Source organism: Achroia grisella, unplaced genomic scaffold (genome assembly GCF_030625045.1).
Source record: "Achroia grisella isolate CSIRO2021 unplaced genomic scaffold, CSIRO_AGI_Agris_v1 utg511, whole genome shotgun sequence".
Lineage (NCBI taxonomy): Eukaryota > Metazoa > Arthropoda > Insecta > Lepidoptera > Pyralidae > Achroia > Achroia grisella.
In genome coordinates this window covers 2560479-2583688 of record NW_026712905.1, presented here as the reverse complement: position 1 = coordinate 2583688, position 23210 = coordinate 2560479, and the positions used below count along the sequence as shown (strand labels likewise).

Sequence of the window (23210 nt, the reverse complement as noted above, 5' to 3'; positions counted from 1 at the left end):
ATACCATTTTTAATAAACAATAGTGAATGTCTTTTATTATTTTGTATCCAAATTAATAAACAATTATAAAAAATTGTACATTTTTAATATTGTCTATTATTTGTAGAGTAATTCCTTTTATTTACTTGCAGAAAAATAAACTTATATTTAATTTATATATACTTACTATGAAATAGATAACAAAAATAGACCAAGTATCTTAGACATTATTACTTGGTCTGTTTTTGTTATATATTGACTTAACTGTAATATTAATTTATATATAAATACTAGTTACCATGACAATAATACCAGACTAAGGTAAAAAGACCCTGGCATTGTGGCGGCTAGGAGGAATGCCATGGTGTTTTTATTGAGTAGGAATCATTCTAGGGTAATAAAAGTAACGACAAATGGAGTACCCGCACGAACTGGTGACTAAATCAAGTGGTACTCGTTACTACGGTACTAGTTACTTTTAGTACATCATACTAATTGTACTTTCAAATCCAAAATATCTTTATTCGTGTAGATCTATTACAGACTCTTATGATATGCCAAATATACCGTCAGTTCGGAATGATTTTCAGATGAGTAGAACTAACAAGAAATTCAGCTCGTATTCTTTTCAAATAAATGTTGTACATGTTTACAATAATACAGATTTATTTTTAAATTCGAATTTGGGAGAATAGAGTGACTACCAGCATACCAGTTATTGCACAAGCAAATAGTCTAATCAGTGTTCGTTTGTCGTTCGACCAGTCCCCACAAGCAGCACCCGTTCACGAGTATGACGAATGAGCCAGCCATAATTGCACTCAACCAAATTAAAGGGAGCACATTCACCCGGCCCGCCAACTTCTGAGCGTTAATAACCAACGTTACCTAGGTACCATGAATTAACTGTGTAGGAGTCACAGTACCAGTCCATGAAGGATTTTCCCATTTAAAAAAAAAGGGGGAAAGAAGTGATATGAAATGTGTGCCCAATTTTATTCGCATTCGGCGAGTAATTTTTTCGAGAAATAATAACCATCCGTTAGGTAAATATTTCTAAACTATCTCTAAATTAATATCCCTGAACGGGGTTATGTAGCGAACTCTGAAGAGCCCGAGAGCACGGTTAATCTCCGTAGGTCGCAGATACATAACAAAACAAACCATTCATTATTCTAGATTACGTCCATTCATCTATTCTCGGAAAAATTATTCTTAATAAATACATTGTTACTACTATAATTCCAGATAGCTGTTAATGATATTAAAATTGTGGACTTGCCTTCTCGTGCACACTCCCAATATTTTACTGTTATCGATTGAATTAGAGCTATTTGGCAGTTTCTATATAAAATTATATAAAGTACACTTGTACGACATGTATTTAAATTAAAACACAGCAGGCAAAATTCTTTATCATGAATGGTATGTACAGGAACTTTAGTAACGTAATAAAACACAAAACAATCATTCTTACAATTTTTATCTGTTTGTTCGTATGTGCGCGATAATCTCATAAACAGTTTATCCGAGTTGAGTGCGGTTATCACTAACATGTTGTAGTACAAAAAAACACTTATACATCTACGAAGCCGCGAACTTACATAGAGTAGATTAAATAAATAAAATATTTTACTATTAATGTAATAATATTATATTTAATCTAATCTATATTGTATTTATCATTATGCTGTATTACCGGGAGGTTGATGAGTATTTTCACAAGGAAATTTATCTTTAAAATTAATTATTAATATCTGTTAACGTCAAAGGGATAAAGTTCTAGATAGTATAAGTAGGGTTCCGTATACATATTTACCAATCCTACCGACCCACTTTGACGTCGCACGGATGTACTTTTATGGGACTGAATTCATATTGTTGATGTAATAAAACATTTGTTTATCTGTTACTTTATATTTTCTCTATATTATAGTTTGCGGACTATAGAGTTTGTAAAGCACCTGATCATTTTGTCTATTGTGATGGATTGCTAAATCAATGATCTGGAGAATAAAGATATAATAGGTTCTGGGACAGCAGGTACATGGGATGAGTGGATTTATAGATGAATGACACTTTCTATTCGATCTACTAATTATATATATTCTATTATATAAAGAAATAAAATATTTTAGTAAATTCAGAAAGAAAAATATAATGTCACTTTTTGCAATAATCTTAGGAACTAACTTTCAAAATGTTATAATACATTACTTTTTAAATATAAAAAACTAAACTAAAGAGGTTTCACAACACTATGCTTGTGTTCGATTTGTGCTTGATGATACCTATAAAATTGTGTTATTAAAAACTGTATTTGTCTCAATTTCAACAATAAAAACAGAGTTACTTCTTAAAGTAGTATTATTTTAGTTAATTCCTATCATTATTGTTAATTCCTATTATTATTATACCTGATGCATGTAATTGTATTATATCCGATTCACCTCCCTGAAGACCTTGAGATACCTTTCTGTAGAAATTCTCGAAATGATATTGAAAATCGTATGCGTGGTTAGATGATACAAGTAAGTATACCAGTGATCGCCCAGCCCAGACCAAAATTAATTGAAACATAATGTAATTAATGAATTTATTATGGTTATCTTTTACGTTCAGCAAGAGTTACAAATACTAATAATATTTACCTAACAAACAATATTACGTAATCTATTCTTATTCTAATTTGCCCACAGACTTTAACCATAAACAAAAGAATATATATGCAAGTGTGTGTCAAATACATGATAGTATCATAGGGATGCCAACCGTACAAGTATATACTATATTTTTGGTATTCGATACGCGGACATTTTCATACTCTTTCAAGTTTGTATGAGGTTTTGACCTACGAAAATAGGTCAAAATATTATGAAGCACCTACGAGCCTAATCTATGAGACGTTATCATATATTTTTTGTGCTAAATGTAGAAAATAGAATCCGTCATGCATTACATATTTTTATTTCTTCGTACTTTAGGTTGGGTGATGTGTGGTGGTGTGACGATTATCCTAACATAACACGGAACCCCAAAATAATCAGTATCCTTGTATTTAAAATCTTAATCTAATATGATAGGCAAATAATTGAAAGATAATACAATTAAAACAGTATCGCTGTACAGTATTAAAGTTACAAACAACTAACAAAATGAAGGTGTATATATTTTATGTATTTTCTTGTATTTTCATTGCGTATTGCAAAGGTAAGTACTCATCATAATTAACCGTAATTCAAGTGTAGTTATAGGTATGAATATTTTTAACAGATGATAATGAGTATACTGGAGAGTAGAGGTTGATTGAAAAAGGAAGACAGGTCAGTTAGCCTGTGATTGTGAATTCACCCGGAATTAGCTATGATGATTCCCAAAGAAGATCGCAGTGGAGAACGACCCGATTTTGTTGACAATATTACTCTACCCTTCTATAGTAACCCACTTAGGCCTACTTAGTTTATTAGAGCATATCAAAATATACTGCTTAAAGTAGGTAGAATAGTAATAGAATGGGTGGGTGGAGTAAAAGAGTAAATAAGAGAAATGGTAGCGTAGAGGGATGGGGAGGGAATTGATAGTAAAGTGGGTAAAATGACATTGTCGTGTCGGGTGGACATCAACGCCCTTTCTTCCCTGATAACTATTCTGGTTTATTCTTTTTGTATTTACCACGATAGGTTAAGTGAAGTAACTTTCATGTTTATCATGCTCCCCTGGTAGCCAGTATATATCGTTGGCGCAAGCGAGTACACCATTCCATATCTATCTGTTTGCGAGCATAGACAAGACACTAACACACACTCACTAACGACTAACTAATCGGTCTAAGTGTTTTCCAGATTTTGCAAAAAAAAAATGTGTGTATTCATATCTTATTGTACACATAACACAAGCTCTGCTTATCTTGGGCCTAGATGGTGCCGTGTCAATTGTCTTGAGACGTTATTAATATTATTATAAAATTTTAAGTAATGCCATAACCTCTTACATAAATTATTTCTCAGGCCAAACCATCGCGAATGGTGTTCCAGTAAATATAACTGAATACCCGTACGCCACTTCACTACAATATTCGCCCTCAGGATTTGTGGTAAATACTTGTGGTGGTATAATATTATCGACCACTGCATTATTATCAGCCGCATCCTGCTTCTATACTAACAATATGTAAGTAGTAATAATAGTAACAAAACAAATTTCTTACTAGTTCTCAACTGAAGTAGCTAGAAGTACTGCACAGTATGGATATTGTTAAAAATTTATCACGTGATGGCTAAAACTGTTTTACATTATTAAACTAGCGACCCTCCCTGGCTTTGCATGGGTACATTACAATTATTAAAAATTTTCAGGATTTCATTCGTAATATGCATGTTTTATTCACATAAATCTTCCTCTTAAACTACTCTGTCTATTGCTGAAAACTGCAGGTTATTTAAAAGACCTCAGCGCATGAAAAGATAAATTAGATTTCTACTTTAGTAAATTTTTTATAATATTGGGAGTTGCCCACTGATGGAAATCATAATAATTTTAAAAGTTGGAAAACCACTCATGTGAGTGAAATTTTTATAAATAATTTGTGCAACCAATTGCTTGTAAATTATAATGGCGAATAAAATGGTTGTACAAAATAGTAGTATACAAAATAGTTGTACAACATATTCATACAAAAAAATTCATGCCATTTTGCCACAACGTTGTCTTACCTAAAAGTTCATTTCTAGGGTATGGCATACGATACTAAGCTTTTCTTTATACGAGTTTTATTGTGCCCTAACAAAAACATTTTTTTACTGACCGGGAACTGATGAAAATGTTTTTTAATACAATCCATTTAATTTCTTTTTTATGGTTTTGATACCAGCCCTTTAAGCTTAGTTACGTTATAAAAGGCATACTTTGAAAGCTATACAATATTACAAAACATAAGATTTTGTTTCTTTTGTTGGTCGTCCTAATCTTAGGAACAGCGAGTTCTACATGAAAACTCTAATAATGTTGGCTATACCGTTTATCGAGGAACAATATATATATATATTATACTAAAAATTATACACGCTATGCCCATGGAGCGAAGCAATAAAGAAAATGTTGCAAAAAAAGTGGAAAATATATACTATATTTCCTTTGAGGAATTTATTTCTTCACGCAGGTGAAGTTGTGTGTTCAGCTTGTTTAGGATATTAGTAGGACATTATTTATGTAATAATATTGTAGTCTATATCTATCTTAACACATATGATTCATTTTCTAAATACCTACTATGTTTATATAACAGAGCGCACGGCCAGAACGAATGGGCAAATTGGCAAGCCCGAGTTGGTTCTTCATTCGCAAGCACCAATGGGGAAATCTACTCAATTCGACTAATCACCCAACATCCAAACTTTACGTTATTGAGTAAAGACAACAACATTGCTGTTTTGAGAACAGCATCCAATATAGTATTAGTACCAGGTCTTGTGGAAGTGGGACGAATAGCTGGCGGAGCGTTCACTATTGAAGCCAGAAGTGAAATTACCGCAATTGGATGGGGTGGAGCAGAAGTAAGCACAAATTATTTTGACGGTGGTGGAATGCTGATGTTTTGGAAATAGATATATTTATAATAAATACAACTTTTATTAAAAATTAAATACTTTGTAAAATACAATTTCGCCTACGTGGGTGCTACTACCTCACCTATTTAGGCAGTTTAAAATATTAACTTCATGGCTCAGAGAATGGAGTACCAATGACATTACAACGTACTAAGGCCAAAAGTCAAGTAAAAGGCCAAAAAATGAGCACTCTTTATTGTTATAAAACTGATTACAGGGAGTAAGTTCCACGTATGAGCTGCATCATGTTTCAGCGTTCGTCATAGATCAAGATGTTTGTGCTCTTCGATATCAGGAGATAGATGTCACAGTCACAAACAACATGATCTGTTTCGGGTGGCTGGATGTAGGTGTGGTTGGCCAGTGTATCCAGGTAAGACTTCTGAATAGATCTTGAAAGCCATCCTCAAATTACGTCGCACTTTAAGGACAAAGTATAACAAGGGGTTGCAGAAATGTCAAACTTCGTATAAAAAATAAAGAAATCTAAGTCTAGGTCTCCTCCATCTTTCTTGAGGGGGACATTTTGGGACAACAAACTTCAATTTTAGTATTAAAATACGAAATGTCAACTATAAAAATGTTACCAAATAGGATAGAGGTGGGGTGGAGCAATAATGAACTTGATGAAGTTTTTCAGTTTAAGTACAATTTTATGTATGTGTATATCATTTGTTCATTAATCAAATAATAGATTGCGTTGTATACCTAGATGCTTTATTTATTATTCTTATTTAATCACTATCAATATATATGTAGCTACACATGTACGAAGACGCAGGTATCACTAGTTAATATTAAGATCCGGCCAGATTCGTACTCACGACCATTGGGGTCTAGGTTATATGATTAATGAACCATTCCGGTTGCATCACATTTTCACGTTTAGTTTTTCCAGTATTTCTCATTACAGCTCCGTACCTATTAGTCATAGTGATGTTATACAGCCTTCCTCCATAATTAGGTTATTCAGCACTAAATTAATTTTCAAAATGGGATCATTAGTTCCGGAGATTACTCCGAACATTTAAGGTTACAAAAACTACCTTTTATAATATAAAAAAAAACAGCAACACGACCATTTCTACAAACATTAGTATTCATGAATATGATGATGTTTGTATTGTTCTGGGTGTTTTCGATGTATATAAATATATTGTTTTTTTAATTATCAAGTACATCAGTGTACCCGTGAAAGTGAATCCGAATTGTATCGCGATATAATTATATATATTAAAAAAAAGTATATCACTTGTCGAGTACTCACAACACAAACTGTTTAACTTGGGACTAGACTAGGCGTCATGTGAATTGTCCTGGGTTGTTATTATTATCATTATTACTATATTGCAGGAAGGAGTCGGTCCAGGAAGTCCATTGGTGTTGAACGGTGGTGTAGTGGGTATTTACTCGACGGCGGAAGGATGCGCGTCGCTACGGTATCCGAGTATCAATACCAGAACTAGCCCATACTGGAGGTGGATCGTTGAAACTGCCAATGCATCTCAGTAGAAAGAAGAGAAAACACGATTAATCGGATCATCAACCGCGATTAAATGTAGATGCCGTTATTCATAGTTAGATTTGATTACATTCAGGTTGATTAAATTGTTCGCTTGATTACACTACATGAACTCAACCCAGAAAGGGACTAATCTGATCGATTCCACATAATATTATTAATATGAAGTAAGTTTAGTTGATATGAACAAAAACTTGTATCTGAGCGAAGACAATTATCTTTAAATTTATAATATATACCAAAATCATTGCTTATTTATCCGGTTTTTCGTTTACCCGAATATCTCACAACAATTTATACGGTTAGTATAAATATTGGTTAGTCTCTACTGCATTATAACGAGGGTACCCCGTTTAGGTCATTTCTGTTATTTATTTATTTATATATGTAATAAGTATTATTTCAATACAAATAAGTTGAATTCAATTCTAAACTATTGCATAGAGTACATGGTTCTGTTACAAAATAAAAAACAATTAAAATAAAACATTTGTTTTTCCTACGAGAATATTGTTATTTTTATTTTCTTTCTTTCTTTCATTGCAGGAGGCTATTCTTTATTTATATCAAATTGTTAACTACGAACTTCTCGTCGTGGTATATTTAACTCAGGCATGTGAGCATGTACGCAATCTCTTATTTTAATTTGGAGAATTACCAATATAGATTCGCATACAAAGAGTTTTAGTGTACAGTTTCGAACTCACGACCTTTCAGTACAAGTCGAGATAATAAACCACACCTGCAATCGAATTTGGACGCACCCACCTACTAGTACTATAATAGTACATATATAAATAAGTGTACCAACATATACAATACTATAACTATACAGTGTCTGTATAATGCGAATAATAAAATACATACAATTGGTACAAGTTTGTACTGTCTTATAATCTTACTAATATTATAAAGGCTCTTTGTTACTTTACGCAAGAAGCAACAACTACTGAATGGATTTTGATGAAACTTTACAGTATAAGCTATATATTAATATTATAAACGCGAAAGTTTATGAGTATAGATGTTTGTTACTCTTTCACTTTCACGCAAAAACTACTGAACGGATTTTGATGAAACTTTACAGTAATATAGCTTATGCTTCAGAACAACATATGAGCTTATATGAGCTATATTTTATATTAATTTAATTTAATGGGGGTACAGCTAGTGAACTATTATTTAAAAAGATATTATGTAAAATGAGCGAAATAATGATAAATGTGCAAACGAAGTTGCGCGGGTTAGCTAGTTGCAAATAAAAATTGCATAGAAGTTTATTCATATCAGCATTTAACTGAAGTCTCTGTTCGATATCAGTTAGCACCAAGACATCCGTAGACATGTACTCACTTGCAGTAACGATACTTGTGTTCCAACTACTATCGAGTTTCAATTGTGTGAATGTGAATCGATATAGAACACCTGACATAATGAGTACGTATTTTATCGATTATGGATACGCGCGAATGATTGTGTTAATCGCATTACGTTGTGATCGAGCATTCTGACCATGTTTGTTGTGTTTTATATGCTTTTATTAACAAAGGACACTCCCACTCCCGTTTGCACTGAATAAGACATTTTCATTGAGTACGTTGTGGATTCACCGTACAGTAATCAATTATACAATGTATAAATTTCTGATAATATTTATTAGGTAACACGCTACTACTACCTTATTAATTTTATGTTCAATATATGTAGTAGACATCCTGTCTGTTACATGCTATGTTTTATTTTATTTTATATTTATTTACCAAAATTGTATCACATGTTTACATTACGATTGATTCCTGCACTAAGCTGGGCCTGTCCTGTCCAATGTAGATGCTTCATTCGTACTTCTAACAATTTGCTGTAGATGAAGTGCTATATTTGGGGTACCTAGTAGAATATATATTATGTTATATGTGCTAGTAGTGAAGGGTATGAATATTCAAAATCAAAGTAGTAACTAAACAAATTCTAAATAAAAATAATGGAAAACAAAACGCAAAAGAAGTTTTCAGGCCAAATTATAACCGCGCGATTTAAAAGTATCCTCACTATGAACTTTTTACCAAAGCTAATAGTTATTAGAGATTCCAAACTCTAAAAACATCACGTCATCCTAGTCTGAAGTACATAATCTTGTCTTGCTCCTTCACAAAAATGCCAACAAATTGTTTGTAGGTATACCCAAGTATTATCATTGGCCTAGATATCATATCATATCATAGATATATATCAAAATAGAGATAAATTAATAAAAAGTATTGGTATTTTTGTTCACATATAAAGTATATTTAATGATAGATAAGATGTTATAATCACAGAGTAGAAGTGTAATAGGTATATATATATATATATATGTAGAGTAAGAATAATATTACCATTGAGGTTGTAAACAAAAAGGTGTATACGTCTGTATTTATATCCATTAATGCCTACGCTAATGGTTTTGAGGCACCATTGGAGGGTAATAATATAGAATAAATAAGATGAGATAAGATCTATGAGAATATCAGTTACATAAAAGATGAAAGATAAAAACAATGTTTAATTGAAAAAAATCTAAATATGACAAATAAAAACCACTTATTGTATTTTTTAAAAACAGACATATAAAAATAAATTGATATAAAGTCTCAACAATAATATTATTGTACATTGTATTTTATCTTATCTGTGGTAGATATGGCGATAACACAGAACTGTTATTGTAATTACACCACAATTCTGTTACTTCGTTACAGCTAAAACTAAAACAGAATTGACACCAATATCAATAACATGTGGGCTGAATGATATTATTGTAATATCTGGGCCGGTGATCAACCGCAAAGGCGTTCGCTACTACTTGTACCGGCCAAACGGTGATATCACAAGACTTAATATCACACGGTTTAAGAATACTCGCAAGAATGGTGTCAACCATAATGACAAAGACAAGAAACCAAACTATGAGAAGTACAATTTTATCGTCGTCAAAAACGTGAAACCTGCACACAGAGCGGTTATTTCTCCACTAATTGACTATAAAGTTTTTAACGTAAATAATATTGGAGAAAATGAGGAATGGATTGATATGTTCTCCAAAATTGAAGAGGAAATGAATTCGAACGATTTTATGATTGGACCATTGGGTGTGAATGATCATGGTAATTGGATGCTGTCTTTGTACTACAAAGATTTGAATGAGGAGTGGTTAGAAATGTTTCAAGTTATAACTATTAAAATAATCGGTAAGTACATCAATTTGCGTAAAAAATCCCATTCATTAATAATATAATAAATGAATTATACTAAAGATACTAAAATAAATACTTGTTTTATTATATTTAAATTAAACTATACGAGTATTACATGTCCAGCAGTGGACGTCTTCCGGGCTGCGATGATGATGATGATGATGATGAGTATTACATGGCAAAAATAGGCCCGAGCTTAACAACAATATGCAGATTTTGCACATAGGTGCTACCCTAGGGTGTAACCGTTTTGTATGAAAAGAATAATCAGGGTAAGAGGGCGGCATATAGTTTGATATATTTGACTGCTGCCCCACCCTGAGCCCATGTCTGGTTACGCCCATGAGAATGCAAGGCATAGAAAATTGTTCAAGAACTTCAAATTTTACTTGATATGATCTATTACTATGAGTATCTAGCGGTTTAGCACACCGCTTACAAAAAAAACTATCTAAGTATTTATTATCAGTTGTGTAGTGCCTATAACACAAGCTCTGCTTACCGTGGAACTAGATGGCGCTGTGTTAATTGTTCAGAGTTGAATTGTTGTTGTTATTTATTACTAGCTGTTCCCGCGACTTGGTCCGCGTGGAATTTAACTTTATTTTTCTAAAATAAAAGTAGCCTAAGTTACTCCTTATTACATCAGCTACCTGCCAAAAAGTCCCGCCGGTCCAGCCATTTCGGAGATTAGCCGGAACAAACAGACCGACAGACAGACAAAAATTATAAAAAATGTGATTTTGGTATATGTACCGTATATATATTAATATGAATATAGTAAAAAATGCTTATTTCAATATTTTATATTATTAAACAGACACTCCAATTTTATTTATATGTATAGATTTAAATTATTTAATTATATTTATCCGAGTATAAGAATCTCATCTGTATGAAATATGACGACAGCTCGAATTCAGAGACTTGAATTAAAAAAAAATTTACATTTCAGAACCCGTGCCTGCTAGTGCACGAAGATCGAAGACACTCAGAGGAGATACCTTTCACTTTGGTTTCTCTTACCCAATCGTGGGTCTGACGGCTTGTGAACTAACGGCTCCACAATCCACCTTCGACAAGTTCTACGAGAGGGACATTAGTAACTGGGACACTTGTGGCTACATTGTTTCGAATTTAACAAGGAACGACGAAGGCATGTGGAGGATAATAGGCGTGGGACGCATTGTGTATGAGACCCAAGTGTATTTACAATATACGTAAGACTGATAACGAGTTTTATTACTACGACGACCTCGGTGGTCTAGCGGTTTAGAACACCGTTAATTCCGGTCTCGGGTTCGATTCCTGGCACGGTGTAAATATTTGTATCCATGAGTATGACGAATGGACAACGTCAGCGACTTCATTTCACACTATGTACTTTAATGCATGTACTTGCATGCTATAATGTTACAGCAAATAGTTGCTCAGTTTTATTCAGCACAAGATAAGAGATTTAGCAATATATGCACGGTAGACGTGTACAAGTATCAAAAATAATCATTACATATATATTGTTGTAATTGTTGTTAGAAAATGATAAACCATTACATCAATATTTCAATTTATTTACAACATTATACTTACATTAATTAATATTTTGAATACAGTCATATTTTTCCTAGCTCACTCATTCTCAAAACAATACTTCAATGTTTCATTAGATCGATATTTTTTATTGGTCTGAGTGTACATGTTACATACGAGTCAGTAAAATCCTAACAGTGTAAACTAGCTGTGCCCTGCGGTTTCTCCCGCATGTAATTTATGGCTTGTGTTATTCTGATGTACAAGTTGTAACTATTCTATCCATTCAGTAAGTTTTAACAAGCGTGAAAGAGTAACGAATTTTCATCCATCCATCTATCCATTCATACTCACAAACATTTATAATATTAATAAGATTATTTTCTCAGTTTTAATACTGTTAGTTGAATAAATATCACTTAATTTTCAACAATGAACCGTGATTACAAACCATTGCTGCAAAACATATTAAATACTTTCTCCAAATATTACTAATATTATAAATGCGGAAGTGTGGATGAATGGATGGATGTATATTTGTTACTCTTTCATACTAAAACTACTACTGAATGGATTTTAATTAGACTTTATAATAATAGCTTATACATCAAAATAACACATAAGCTATAAATATCACGCGGCTGAAATAGTGGGCAGAGCTAATAACACATAAGCCAAACGTAATTTTTAACTTACGCACTGCTAAACTGGCCACTAAATCATCACTTTTAGAGTTTCACTGACGACAGCTAATATTAGCTTCACGTTAGTCACTGCCGCTCCCGCTTCCGCTTCCGCTCTCGCTACCAGTTCCGCTGCGAGCATTCGTAGGCGTGTCGCCTCCGCCTCCCGCTCCACTTCCTTCTGAATCAGAGTCTTTAAGTGCCTTAGCACGGTCAAGCCGCCGCGCTCGCCGCTCCACGTCTGAACCGTCCGATTCTGATGAATATATCGCCGCGCCTGCTGACGCTGTAAAAATATTATCATTATCCACAAAAGAGTAGGACATTTTTTACTATATAGAGACCTGGTAATCTGACATTAAAAGTGACGCAGATGGAGGCAAATCACAATACAAGTTTCAGGGGGAAATGGGATTATTAGTAATGTGGACTAATGAACCCATTACTAGCAATGTACCATGTCAGGTTGACCTCCACGCGGTTCCCCCTGGAAACCATCGTGTTAAATTCCTGGTGAATTTGTCACGATGGGCTAACTGACCTGACCTCATGCTCATATTATCACCCTCCACTGGTGCCCCGCCAGCGTAAACCGTTAGCGCAGGCGGAAGCTCCATTCCATTATCACATACAAAAAAAAAAATATACAAGTTTCAAGGGGTTTAGGGGGTCTGAACCAATATAATAATAATTTAGGACAATTCACACAGCGCCATCTAGTCGATGCAAACTAAGCAGACCTTGTGAAAGAAGAAGTAATAAGACAGAATACTTAAATTTCTTTGTAAATACATAATATACATAGAATACCCACAGACCGATACAAACAATCATGAATATAAATGTTTTTACCGTGCAAGGAATCAAACCACCAATTACACTACCGTTAAATAAAAATAACACGGTACCTTTCTGTCCCTGCTTGTACTTGTTCTTGATGGCCTGCAGTGAGACCCCGCCCTCGTCCTCCGAGTCGTCGTTGGCGCGGGCCCCGCGGGCCCCGGCGGCGCCCCCCGCGCCCCCCGCGCCGCCCGCGCCGCCCGCCGCTCCGCCGCCCGCCCTTCGCTTGGGCCGCGACGAAGGCCTCGATCGCATTGCAGCGCGGAGCTCCATCTCCTCTTTCTACAATTAATACCAATATAATAGTAACAGTTATTTTTTTGTTGAGGAAAATACTCATGAAGACTAGCAGTAGTTTAATAGTAAAAGTAACTACTAACCACATCGGTAGTAACGCTATACGCTCAACCTCCTACCTTATATTATCATCCTCCACTAATGACCCGCCAGCGTAAACCGTTAGCGCAGGCGGGTGCACCATTCCATTGTCATCCATAATAAAAAAAATATCATTTGACAGACGAGACTCAATACGAGTTGTAAAAGTACAAATGATTAAAACTCTTGTTATATTACTAATAAGGACAGACAGATGAGATTTGTACAAACCTTCAATTGATACTTTCTGTCTGCATCCGGGTCGGCACCGACTTGAGACAGAATCTTTATAGCGGAAGTCTTCGTGGAGCGGTCCGCCAGCGACAACGTCATCTTGCGATGCGTGAATGATTCCGTAGAATGAGGCCGGAAGGACAGTTTGGTGCGGAACACGGCCTGACCTTGTAGACCGGTGCCTTGACGGACGAATAAATGATTGTGGTCACCCTGTAAAAGAACAATATTTTATTATTTTCTATTAATAGAAATAGAAATAATCTTTATTCAAATAAACTCAGTACAAGCACTATTGAATAGTCATATTTTTTATCCTACCACTCATTTGGAACGCAGATTCATCACAAGAATCATCAAGAAACTTGTGTATTGCTCTTTTGAATAGATGTTTTTTTTTCTATAAATAATTACACAATAACAAATAAGAGGCTTTCGATAATCAACATAGAAACCGCTATGCACTCATTCTTAGTGAAATCGATTAATATAGTCAGAGTTGTAAATTTTAAGTTTTTCTACAAAAACATTATTATTGTTAATTTTAAAATATGCATTATCACATCGGAATTGTTGTGTATATGTGACATTTAAATATTTTTTCAGGAAGATTTAGAACAGACTCTGGTTTAGAACGACCAATAGACGTTCACTGATCCTTCACTTATTGTCCTCTCAAATTATGACACTTTATATTAGTAATATATTTTTATTACACACTAGCTGTTACCGAAGATATCGTCTGAATGGAATTTAACTTTTTTTTATTAAAATACATAATATTTTTCTAAAATAAAATCGCTACAAATTCGTGCCAATGTCGTTTCAGAAATTAGAAAGAACATACAGACAGACAGTAATATTATTGTTGTTTGTACAGACAAATTAGATATAATACTCACGAGTAGAGGTTGTTTGTACACGTCGAATATTTCAGAGCCGAGATATAACGACATACTGCCGTCCGACCACTTCACCATCCTGGCGTTTGACTCTTTGATAGCGTTTCCCTCCTTGTCGAATGATGTACGCCACCGTATTGTGTTCTCCACTTTCAGTTTTAGTCTGAAAAAGAAAAAATATAAATGTCATGACAATAGTAGGCAGTAAGGAAGTAGGGCAGTAAGGAAAAAATTATGAGAGAAAACTTCCTTTATGAATATATTACTTTTAGAGTAGGTTTTTGAGTATTTTTGAACGGCTTGAAAATCTGTAGTATGTAGGCACTGAATTAGACAATAAATAAAACTAATTGTTTTGTTTTAATTTTTAAATGCATGGGATTCATCTAATTTATACATTTATGATTTAGATTTTACAGATAGTGTAAATTGGCCCGCGAGCCAGCAACGGGTAAATGCTACCAATTTCCTTCTAATTAAATAGTTCTATAATGTTTAAGGTAGTTGTATGATGAAGCCTAGTTAACGTCGGCTGCAGTTCCGCGGGTCCGTTAAGGAACAGGACCTTCACAAGCTTTTCATAGTTTTTTTACTGTAAAGTTATTTTAATACTTATTTAATAAATTAGTTTTTCTCTCTGTAAACATGAAGATCAAGCAACTAAAACGTAACATTTTATGGATATATCTATTTATTTCATCACAAAGAAATTACTACAAATCTCTTAAATATTTCCTGAAATCATTAAAATTGCCTTATAAAAAAACTAACATGTTTTATCGTAATCAGGATTAAAAATATATGTATTCATAAGTGCTTAAATTAATTATTTGAATAAATGATTTTCTATTCTATTCTATAAACAACTCTCTAACTACCAACCTGGCGCGACCTTCCTCGTCTAAGGTTTCTTCTTCATCAATCTCGTCTTCATAAGTATTAGGGTCGTAAGGTCTGGTCTCTACAGACAAGAAGTTGGGTAACTTCACAAAATGCAGCTCTTTGCCCAGCTCTGTCCATATCTTGGGCATGTCAACGTCAATGCGCGTCTCGGGGATTTCCTGTTCCTCTTCCTCTTCCGGTTTCTCTCGGTTTTCCTGAGAAAGGTATACGAATTTATGCCAACACAAATGGGTTTTAAGTCGTAATTCCTTCAAAAATGTCTTTTTGTGTATATTGTAACTAAAAACACTTAATAAATATTTTTTCTTTCTTTTTTCAAAAATCTTATTGACCCATCCAAATCATGGCATGAGCACGTAATTGAAATGGCAAACCAGCTGATATGACACCTGATGGAAAGTTATGAGCGTCGTCTATCCTATAGATATGAACAGCAGTGGGCAGTACAAAATATAATATAATTTCTATTAAATACTAGATATTTACATGCTATATTTTAAAATGCAAGGGTATATATATGGGGTGAAAAGGGATTATATTAATAATAATAATCTCAAGACAATTCACACAGCACTATCTAAAGCTTGTGTTATGGGTACTACATAACTGATACATAGATATATATTTTTCCATAAATACATATTATACATAGAAAACACACAGACCGTTACAAACAATCATACTCATGATTATAAATGTTTGTGCCGTGCGAGGAATCGAACCTGCGACCATCGTAAGGCGGTGTGCTAAACCACTAGGCCACCGAGGTCGTCTTGCCGATTGTTAGTAATGTGGACTAATAACTCCCATTGCTAGCAATGTACCATATCAGGTTGACCTCCATGCGGTTCACCCCGGAAACCATTGCGCTAACTAACTTCATACTCATTTCATTATTATCCACAGATGCCCCGCTAGCGAAAACCGTTAGCGAAAGTCTATGCATCAGTCCATTATCATTACATAATATTTTATATTATGTAATGATAAAAAGAAAGTCGCTTCCGCTGTCTTTTCGTTTAGACCTTTTAAACTACGCAACTAACTTTAGTGCAATTTTCAGCAATAGATAGTGATTCCAGAGGAAGATTTATATTTATAAACACGTACATCCGTGCAAAGCCGGGGCAGTAAGTAAGAGAAAAAAATACAAGATATGGTTTAGTGTAATCCTACTTAAGTTATAAATATCCAAATATGAGAAGATCTTAAGAATTATTAATATTTTTTATTACACTACATGGGATAACAGGATATAAGAAAATTTAATAGGAAGTCCTATCACTATCATGCTTAGAAACTACTTCAAATGTAACATTACCTCATCACCACTGCCTCGTCTAGCCTCGTCACCAGACCTCCGTTCATCATCAGATCTCGCAGCACTACGGCTGCGCGATCGTGACCGCGAGCGGGAACGAGAACGTCCCGACCGCTTTTCACCTTCATCTTCTGTGCTGATGTCCGACGCATCACCGAATAAAGCATCGGCCGTTACTGAGATTACAAGAAAAAAACATTTGATCATTTTCATTCAACAAGAATATCTAGAAACAAACCATTTTTCAACTTTTGTTTCAACACATACAATTCCTTTAAGTCACTCACAGGTTAACTGGAAGAAACCTTTGGAATTGGAATTAGAAAAGATTTGTCCTTTGGTAGTAAAATAGGGGTTACTTGTTACATAGATATTGGAGAAAAATCCGATAATTTAAAAATGTTAAAAGAAGGTAGTTTCATTATTACTCGGTATCGTTAAACTATTGTAGTTGCGTATAACGCCACTTATATTTTCCATGTATAAAAGGAGGGTTTTTGTAAGCCACAGCATTCGGTCTTTGGGCACAGGATGTGCCGGTTGTATTTTATATGCTACAGTGAATTGTGTTAGAGATATAGTTAAATAATGCTATATAGTTGTTATTTTTATATATATTATAATATATATACTTTTACTAGTACATAGTCGATATTTCTTGTATACCCTTTACCTCATTTTTATTATTTTCACATCTCGGCATGATGTCTGTAGTGCTTATCATGTACATATACAGGTGATGGTTACCACTGTATACTATCAGGTGGATCGACAGCTTGTTTGTTTTGCAATTATGTATAATAAGGTGTTATAAAGAAACTAATTTTAACCTCACCTGTATCCTTTTCCTGATTGTCATCATCTGAGTCAATGACTTTTTTACTTTTTTTCTTGGGTTTGTCACTTGTATCAGATCCACTGTCAGAACCCTTTCTGCGTTTTGTAGTTGTTTTTGATTCACCGTCACTGTCGGAATCTGATAATACTCCTCGCTTCTTTTTGTCTCCTAAAAGTTAAAACAAGTTTTTGAGTATATTTTTTAGATGTCTGCAAATGGGACATTGTCTTCTAGAAGTATTAGCCTAGAACTTCCAACCTGCTCACAAGAAATTTAAATGAATATTAGATTTATAAAAATTGATTGACCAAAACAAATTATGAAATAAAAATAGTATTTTAGAAGTACAACAAATTTGACAATTATTACTTACCAATCTCTGGTTCCGAAGCATTAGAGCTCTTTGATCTGGACCTTGACCGACTTTTGGACTTACTACGTGATTTTGACCGGGAATGTCTAGAACCAGATCTGAAATAGGGACATATAACAATATGTCAAAAACTCGAACTCAAACTTGTTTATTCATATAGGACATTATCGGCCGCTTAAGCATGTCAATTTAATTTTATCATTATTCCTGACTCTGACAAGCTTATTGACATGAAACTCAAAACTACATTACATTACATATACAAATTAAATGTATTTTTTTTAATCAGTAACCTTATAAATAACAACTGTGGTACCACAAATTAGGTGGAAATTAGAAATCGGACTGAATGAAATTAATAGAAAAATAAATACCTGGACCGACTCTTTGACTTTTCCTTTGCCTGGTCATCTATCATAAGATTAGGGGAATTAGACCTGCTATCTTCAACATCTTGTCTTGCTTCAGGACTCTTAGACCTTGATGATCCACTACGAGATCGAGATTTTCTACTTTTGGGACTACCGCTAGCGGACGAAGAACGCGAGCGGCTTTTAGCTCTCTGCGATTTAGGGCTTTGCGAACGCGATTTAGGACTCTGGGATCTTGATTTAGGACTCTGTGATCTTGATTTAGGACTCTGTGATCTTGATTTAGGACTCTGTGATCTCGATTTGGGACTCTGAGAGCGAGATTTTGGACTCTGCGATCGGGATTTAGGACTTTGTGATCGAGATTTAGGACTTTGTGAACGGGATTTAGGACTTTGAGATCTCGACTTCGGACTTTCAGGGCCAGATTTCGGACTTGCTGATCGCGATTTCGCACTTCCGGAACGAGAACGTGCACTACCTGATCCTGATCGAGATCTCCTTGATCCGCTTCTAGATCGGGAAGTTCTATCTTTAGGGCTGCCTGTAACATGAGATTTAGGACTGGATGAGCCCGATTTGTGACTCTGAGCTGAACCTGATCTAGATCTATTTGAACGAGCAGGAGAATTCGATTTGCTGCGTGAAGCATTCGAAGCATTTGAGGAACGTCTAGATTTAGCTGAGTTATTGGATTTGGGAGATCCACTTGCAGATCGTGGAGGGCTGCGAGATTGTGATCTGAAAAAAAAATATTTATTTAATCAGAGACAATTCCACTTCATGTATTGTCACAATAAATGTATATCTTTACAAACGATGCTATATAATATATTATAAAATTACTAAAACACGTAAATCCTATGTTGTTGCAGGTTTCCACTGACTACCTTCTATTATGACGAGATATGCGTTTATTTACCACTATTGTTGTGTGAAACATATTTACATATACAGTTCATATGTTGTAATGACAAAATATTTAGAAATTACGAAAATAGTAAAAATTTTCATTAGACTAATTATTATAAGTAGTTATATTAGAAAGTCATAATATGTATACTGTACTATAAACAATAGATCTTTTATTTTATATTCTGCTTACCGTGACTGACTGCCCTCTTTGCCTGAAGGTGCAGGACTAGCACTTTTACTTCGGCTACCACTTGATCCACTGTCTGAGTCTGATCCAGAATCCGTGTCTGCATAATAAATATTCCAAAAATTATTGATTGAAATTAATTTTCATGTAAGAATTTTATGAACATCAAACAAAACAAATCTTTAAGTTTGTATTAAAGTTGTGTGTAAGTTGGTATGTATTGAGATATGTTAAAAATAACTATACACCGTGTAAGTTTGAAGTATATATAATATTGGTTAAAAAGGATTCATTTTATTTTTATGCTTCCATATCAATATCTGATACTATTCTGTTCTTACTTAATTAATAGAAGGAAATGGACTTCTGCATAATAACACCCAATTCTATAAAATATCTACAATTATTTTCATTAACTGACATAAAAAAAGGTATTATCAATTTCAGCATATTATTCTATCTTTGCTGATTTTAGGCTGAACTTCTATCTTTTCTTCTTTTCAATTTTATTACTAAAAATAGTTAATTACTACCACCAACAATACATTTTAATTAGTATAGTATTTTATTACTTACTTTCAAATGAAGATAATAGTTTTAAAGAAAAGAACAAAACATTAGATAATTAAATATTTGTTGTTATCATGACTAATGCAGTCAGTCTGCTAAATAATACACTAAATCTAAATCTAAATTAATTACCAAATCCAAAATCGAAATAATTAGCAATACTTTAGAAATCAATTCTATAGCAGTTTCTCCACAGCATCATACAAAGTCTAAAAGTTACAAAACTAAATATTAAAGTTTTACATTATATCAAAGTTACGGAATAAAACAAAAATAAAATTGAAATCAGTATATTTTTTTTATTACAATATGTTATATTCTGTTATAATATAAACTTTGATATAAATTGACAGAAAAATATATGAATTCAACATAAATTAATTTCAAACATTGCTATTAATAAACAAATCTTCATATACTTTTAGGTTATTCCATACTCTTGAAACTTCTTACAGGACATAACACAGAAAAACATAAATTTAGTCATTATTATTGATAGTTCTGTGTGTTCACAGACATCATGCTATAATAAACCTACAAAAATGATTTATAAAAAAGTATTATTTTATAAACCACAACATATGTAATACAGATCACCTTTAACTTATCTTCTACAGATATTAAATAACAGCAAAAAGGTTTGAATAGCACTGAGTATGACCTACTTTGCACATGTGCATTAGCTTATGAGAAAGACTTCTTAATCTATATATATTATTCTTAATATATATATTTTCTTTATCTATTGTGTTTTCAAAAAGGTTATATAAAGGTTTCTTAAGGGCCGGAAATGGTCATGTAACACCCCTGGTGTCTCAGGCATCTATAGGCTACAGTAACCATTTACCATCAGATGGGTTTACTACTTACTATAAACTAACTTTTAAGTGTGTGAACAAATATTGAAATATCCAGGCCAATTGGAGAATCAACTCCTTAGAATTACACCAATAAATTATTTAAAAAAGAAATACTAAAGCTACCTCGTAAATTTACAATCACAGATAACTAATCAAATGTATTAGTCGCTTATACATAATACATTCTATAAGATTTTCGTAAACAATATAAAATAACGATCTTAAATATATACATATAAAGTATAACTTATGATTGAATAGGCACAGCTTTTGCATATAATTCATTCAATCATAATTTAAGACCTATGCTCTTGTCAGTGGAGCTCTTGCCACTTTCCGTGATATTCTATTAGTCTCTTTAAATGTTAATACGACTCCCATTCTGTCTTTAATTTGCTTGATGTAGCTGTGCCTTGGTCTTCCCCTATCTTTTCTTCTATTTTTCCCTCAATAATTTTCATAAAATAATTGTGCCATATCAAGTATCCTAACATTTTTCCTCATTTATTTTCTATTGTTTTCAATATCCGCCTTTTTCTTTTACCCTGTGTAGTACTTAGTTACAAATAATTGATTATACAAAATTGATATTAATACAAATTTTATTGTACTGGTTACATAATATAAAAATCCTGTGCTTAAGTTATTTACAAGCACCTACATATTCATTAATCAGTCCTTAGTGTTTTTTTTTCATAATTTGTCCACCTAATGGTACCAAGACTATTAATATGAGGATTGTTATTTCTATACATAGCAATAATAAACAAGAGAGTAAATAACAAGCTGACTGCGAACAGGTATAAATAGTGGAGAAAAACATATTACGCCGACCTCAAATATATGGGACAAGGAAGAAGAGTCAACCCAACTCAGCACACACATAAATCCATATTAAAATAAACCAATTACTATTGCTACCATTATATATTTAAATCTTTATAACTAGTATTTTATCTATAAAGATTGTAAGATAATATTATCATAACAAAATATAATAATCGCAAACTATTGTATATTTTATTGATTATTATAGGCCTCCAATGAAAGTTCAATTGTAGATGGATACTACTAATGCAATTGAATGCTTATTAAAACAATATATGACAAGATTGAATTATAAATTTATTGACAGTAAAACCATTATTAATTTATGCAATTATAATTAGTTTTTAATGTATATTTCATAAAAAATATACATAAGAAACATTCAAGTAAGGTTATATTGGTTACTTACCGTCTAAAGAGTCCTTTCTAGTAGGCGCCATTGCACATATAGGCTATTCAATGAATTGTACAAAATAGTATTTTATGTATTATTAAATCATTTACAATTACAAAGTTATATCTAAATTTGTATCAAGAAATTACAAAAAAATAAACAAGCGTTGTCAATTCGACAATACGTTAAACAACATTGATGTTAGGAATGACATCTCAGCGTCAACAGTCAATCTCATATGTCAAATTTATGAAATCCAAGTAGTCATGTAAGGGCTGTATGGGCTTAGACTCTTTGCCTTTCCATTAAAGATAAATAAAACAAAATAAAAAAAAGTAGTCATGTAAATTTTTTAAATTTTGGAAATCAGGCATTGTGCTTTACGCATGGCACTCTTCATTTAATATTTTCTTATCTATAATTGGATACCAGCTCGTATTCTCAATGGAAGTATCAATGTAGAATGATTCCGTATAAGGCGGTCAAACACAAGTCCTCTTCTATTCTTATTACATTCCTACCAAGCATTGAAAATTGCATTATGGTTGGCAACCTGCTTGTTACTGCTCCTAGCAGCCTCTTTTAAGGAAAATTGGAAATTTTTTAAAATAATTACATTACACAGTCAATCGCAAATCCTAATCTCGTGTTATGCATAAGGTGCGCCAATTGGAGCACATAAATCGTTTCGTTAAAAAAGAGGACAGGATTAGTCTTACATTTAAAATTCCTATATTTATGCA

At 33.2% G+C, this 23210-nt stretch overlaps 3 protein-coding genes across 3 annotated transcripts; 2 read left to right on the top strand and 1 right to left on the bottom strand.

Annotated features, from left to right (window-relative positions):
* The first annotated feature begins 3104 nt into the window (after window positions 1-3104).
* Window positions 3105-7227, top strand: LOC131846501 (trypsin, alkaline C-like). The gene is given in 5 exon segments (XM_059195823.1): window positions 3105-3189; window positions 3987-4156; window positions 5277-5531; window positions 5803-5958; window positions 6939-7227. Coding segments are annotated over 5 exon segments (795 nt in total). The 5' UTR covers window positions 3105-3134; the 3' UTR covers window positions 7098-7227.
* A 42-nt stretch (window positions 7228-7269) lies between these two features.
* On the top strand, window positions 7270-11729 carry LOC131846570 (uncharacterized). The gene is made up of 3 exons (XM_059195904.1): window positions 7270-7274; window positions 9802-10334; window positions 11296-11729. Exons 1-3 carry the CDS (start codon window positions 7270-7272, stop codon window positions 11562-11564), a joined length of 807 nt encoding a protein of 268 aa, XP_059051887.1. The 3' UTR covers window positions 11565-11729.
* Window positions 11730-12214: 485 nt separating this feature from the next.
* Window positions 12215-22645, bottom strand: LOC131846521 (another transcription unit protein). The gene is made up of 11 exons (XM_059195851.1): window positions 22483-22645; window positions 19819-19915; window positions 18717-19454; window positions 18343-18440; window positions 17967-18137; window positions 17132-17307; window positions 15790-16004; window positions 14908-15070; window positions 14003-14218; window positions 13462-13675; window positions 12215-12839 (listed from the first exon to the last, which is right to left on the bottom strand). The coding sequence occupies exons 1-11, from the start codon at window positions 22511-22513 to the stop codon at window positions 12637-12639; spliced, it is 2322 nt and encodes a 773-aa protein (XP_059051834.1). The 5' UTR covers window positions 22514-22645; the 3' UTR covers window positions 12215-12636.
* Between the last annotated feature and the right edge of the window lie 565 nt (window positions 22646-23210).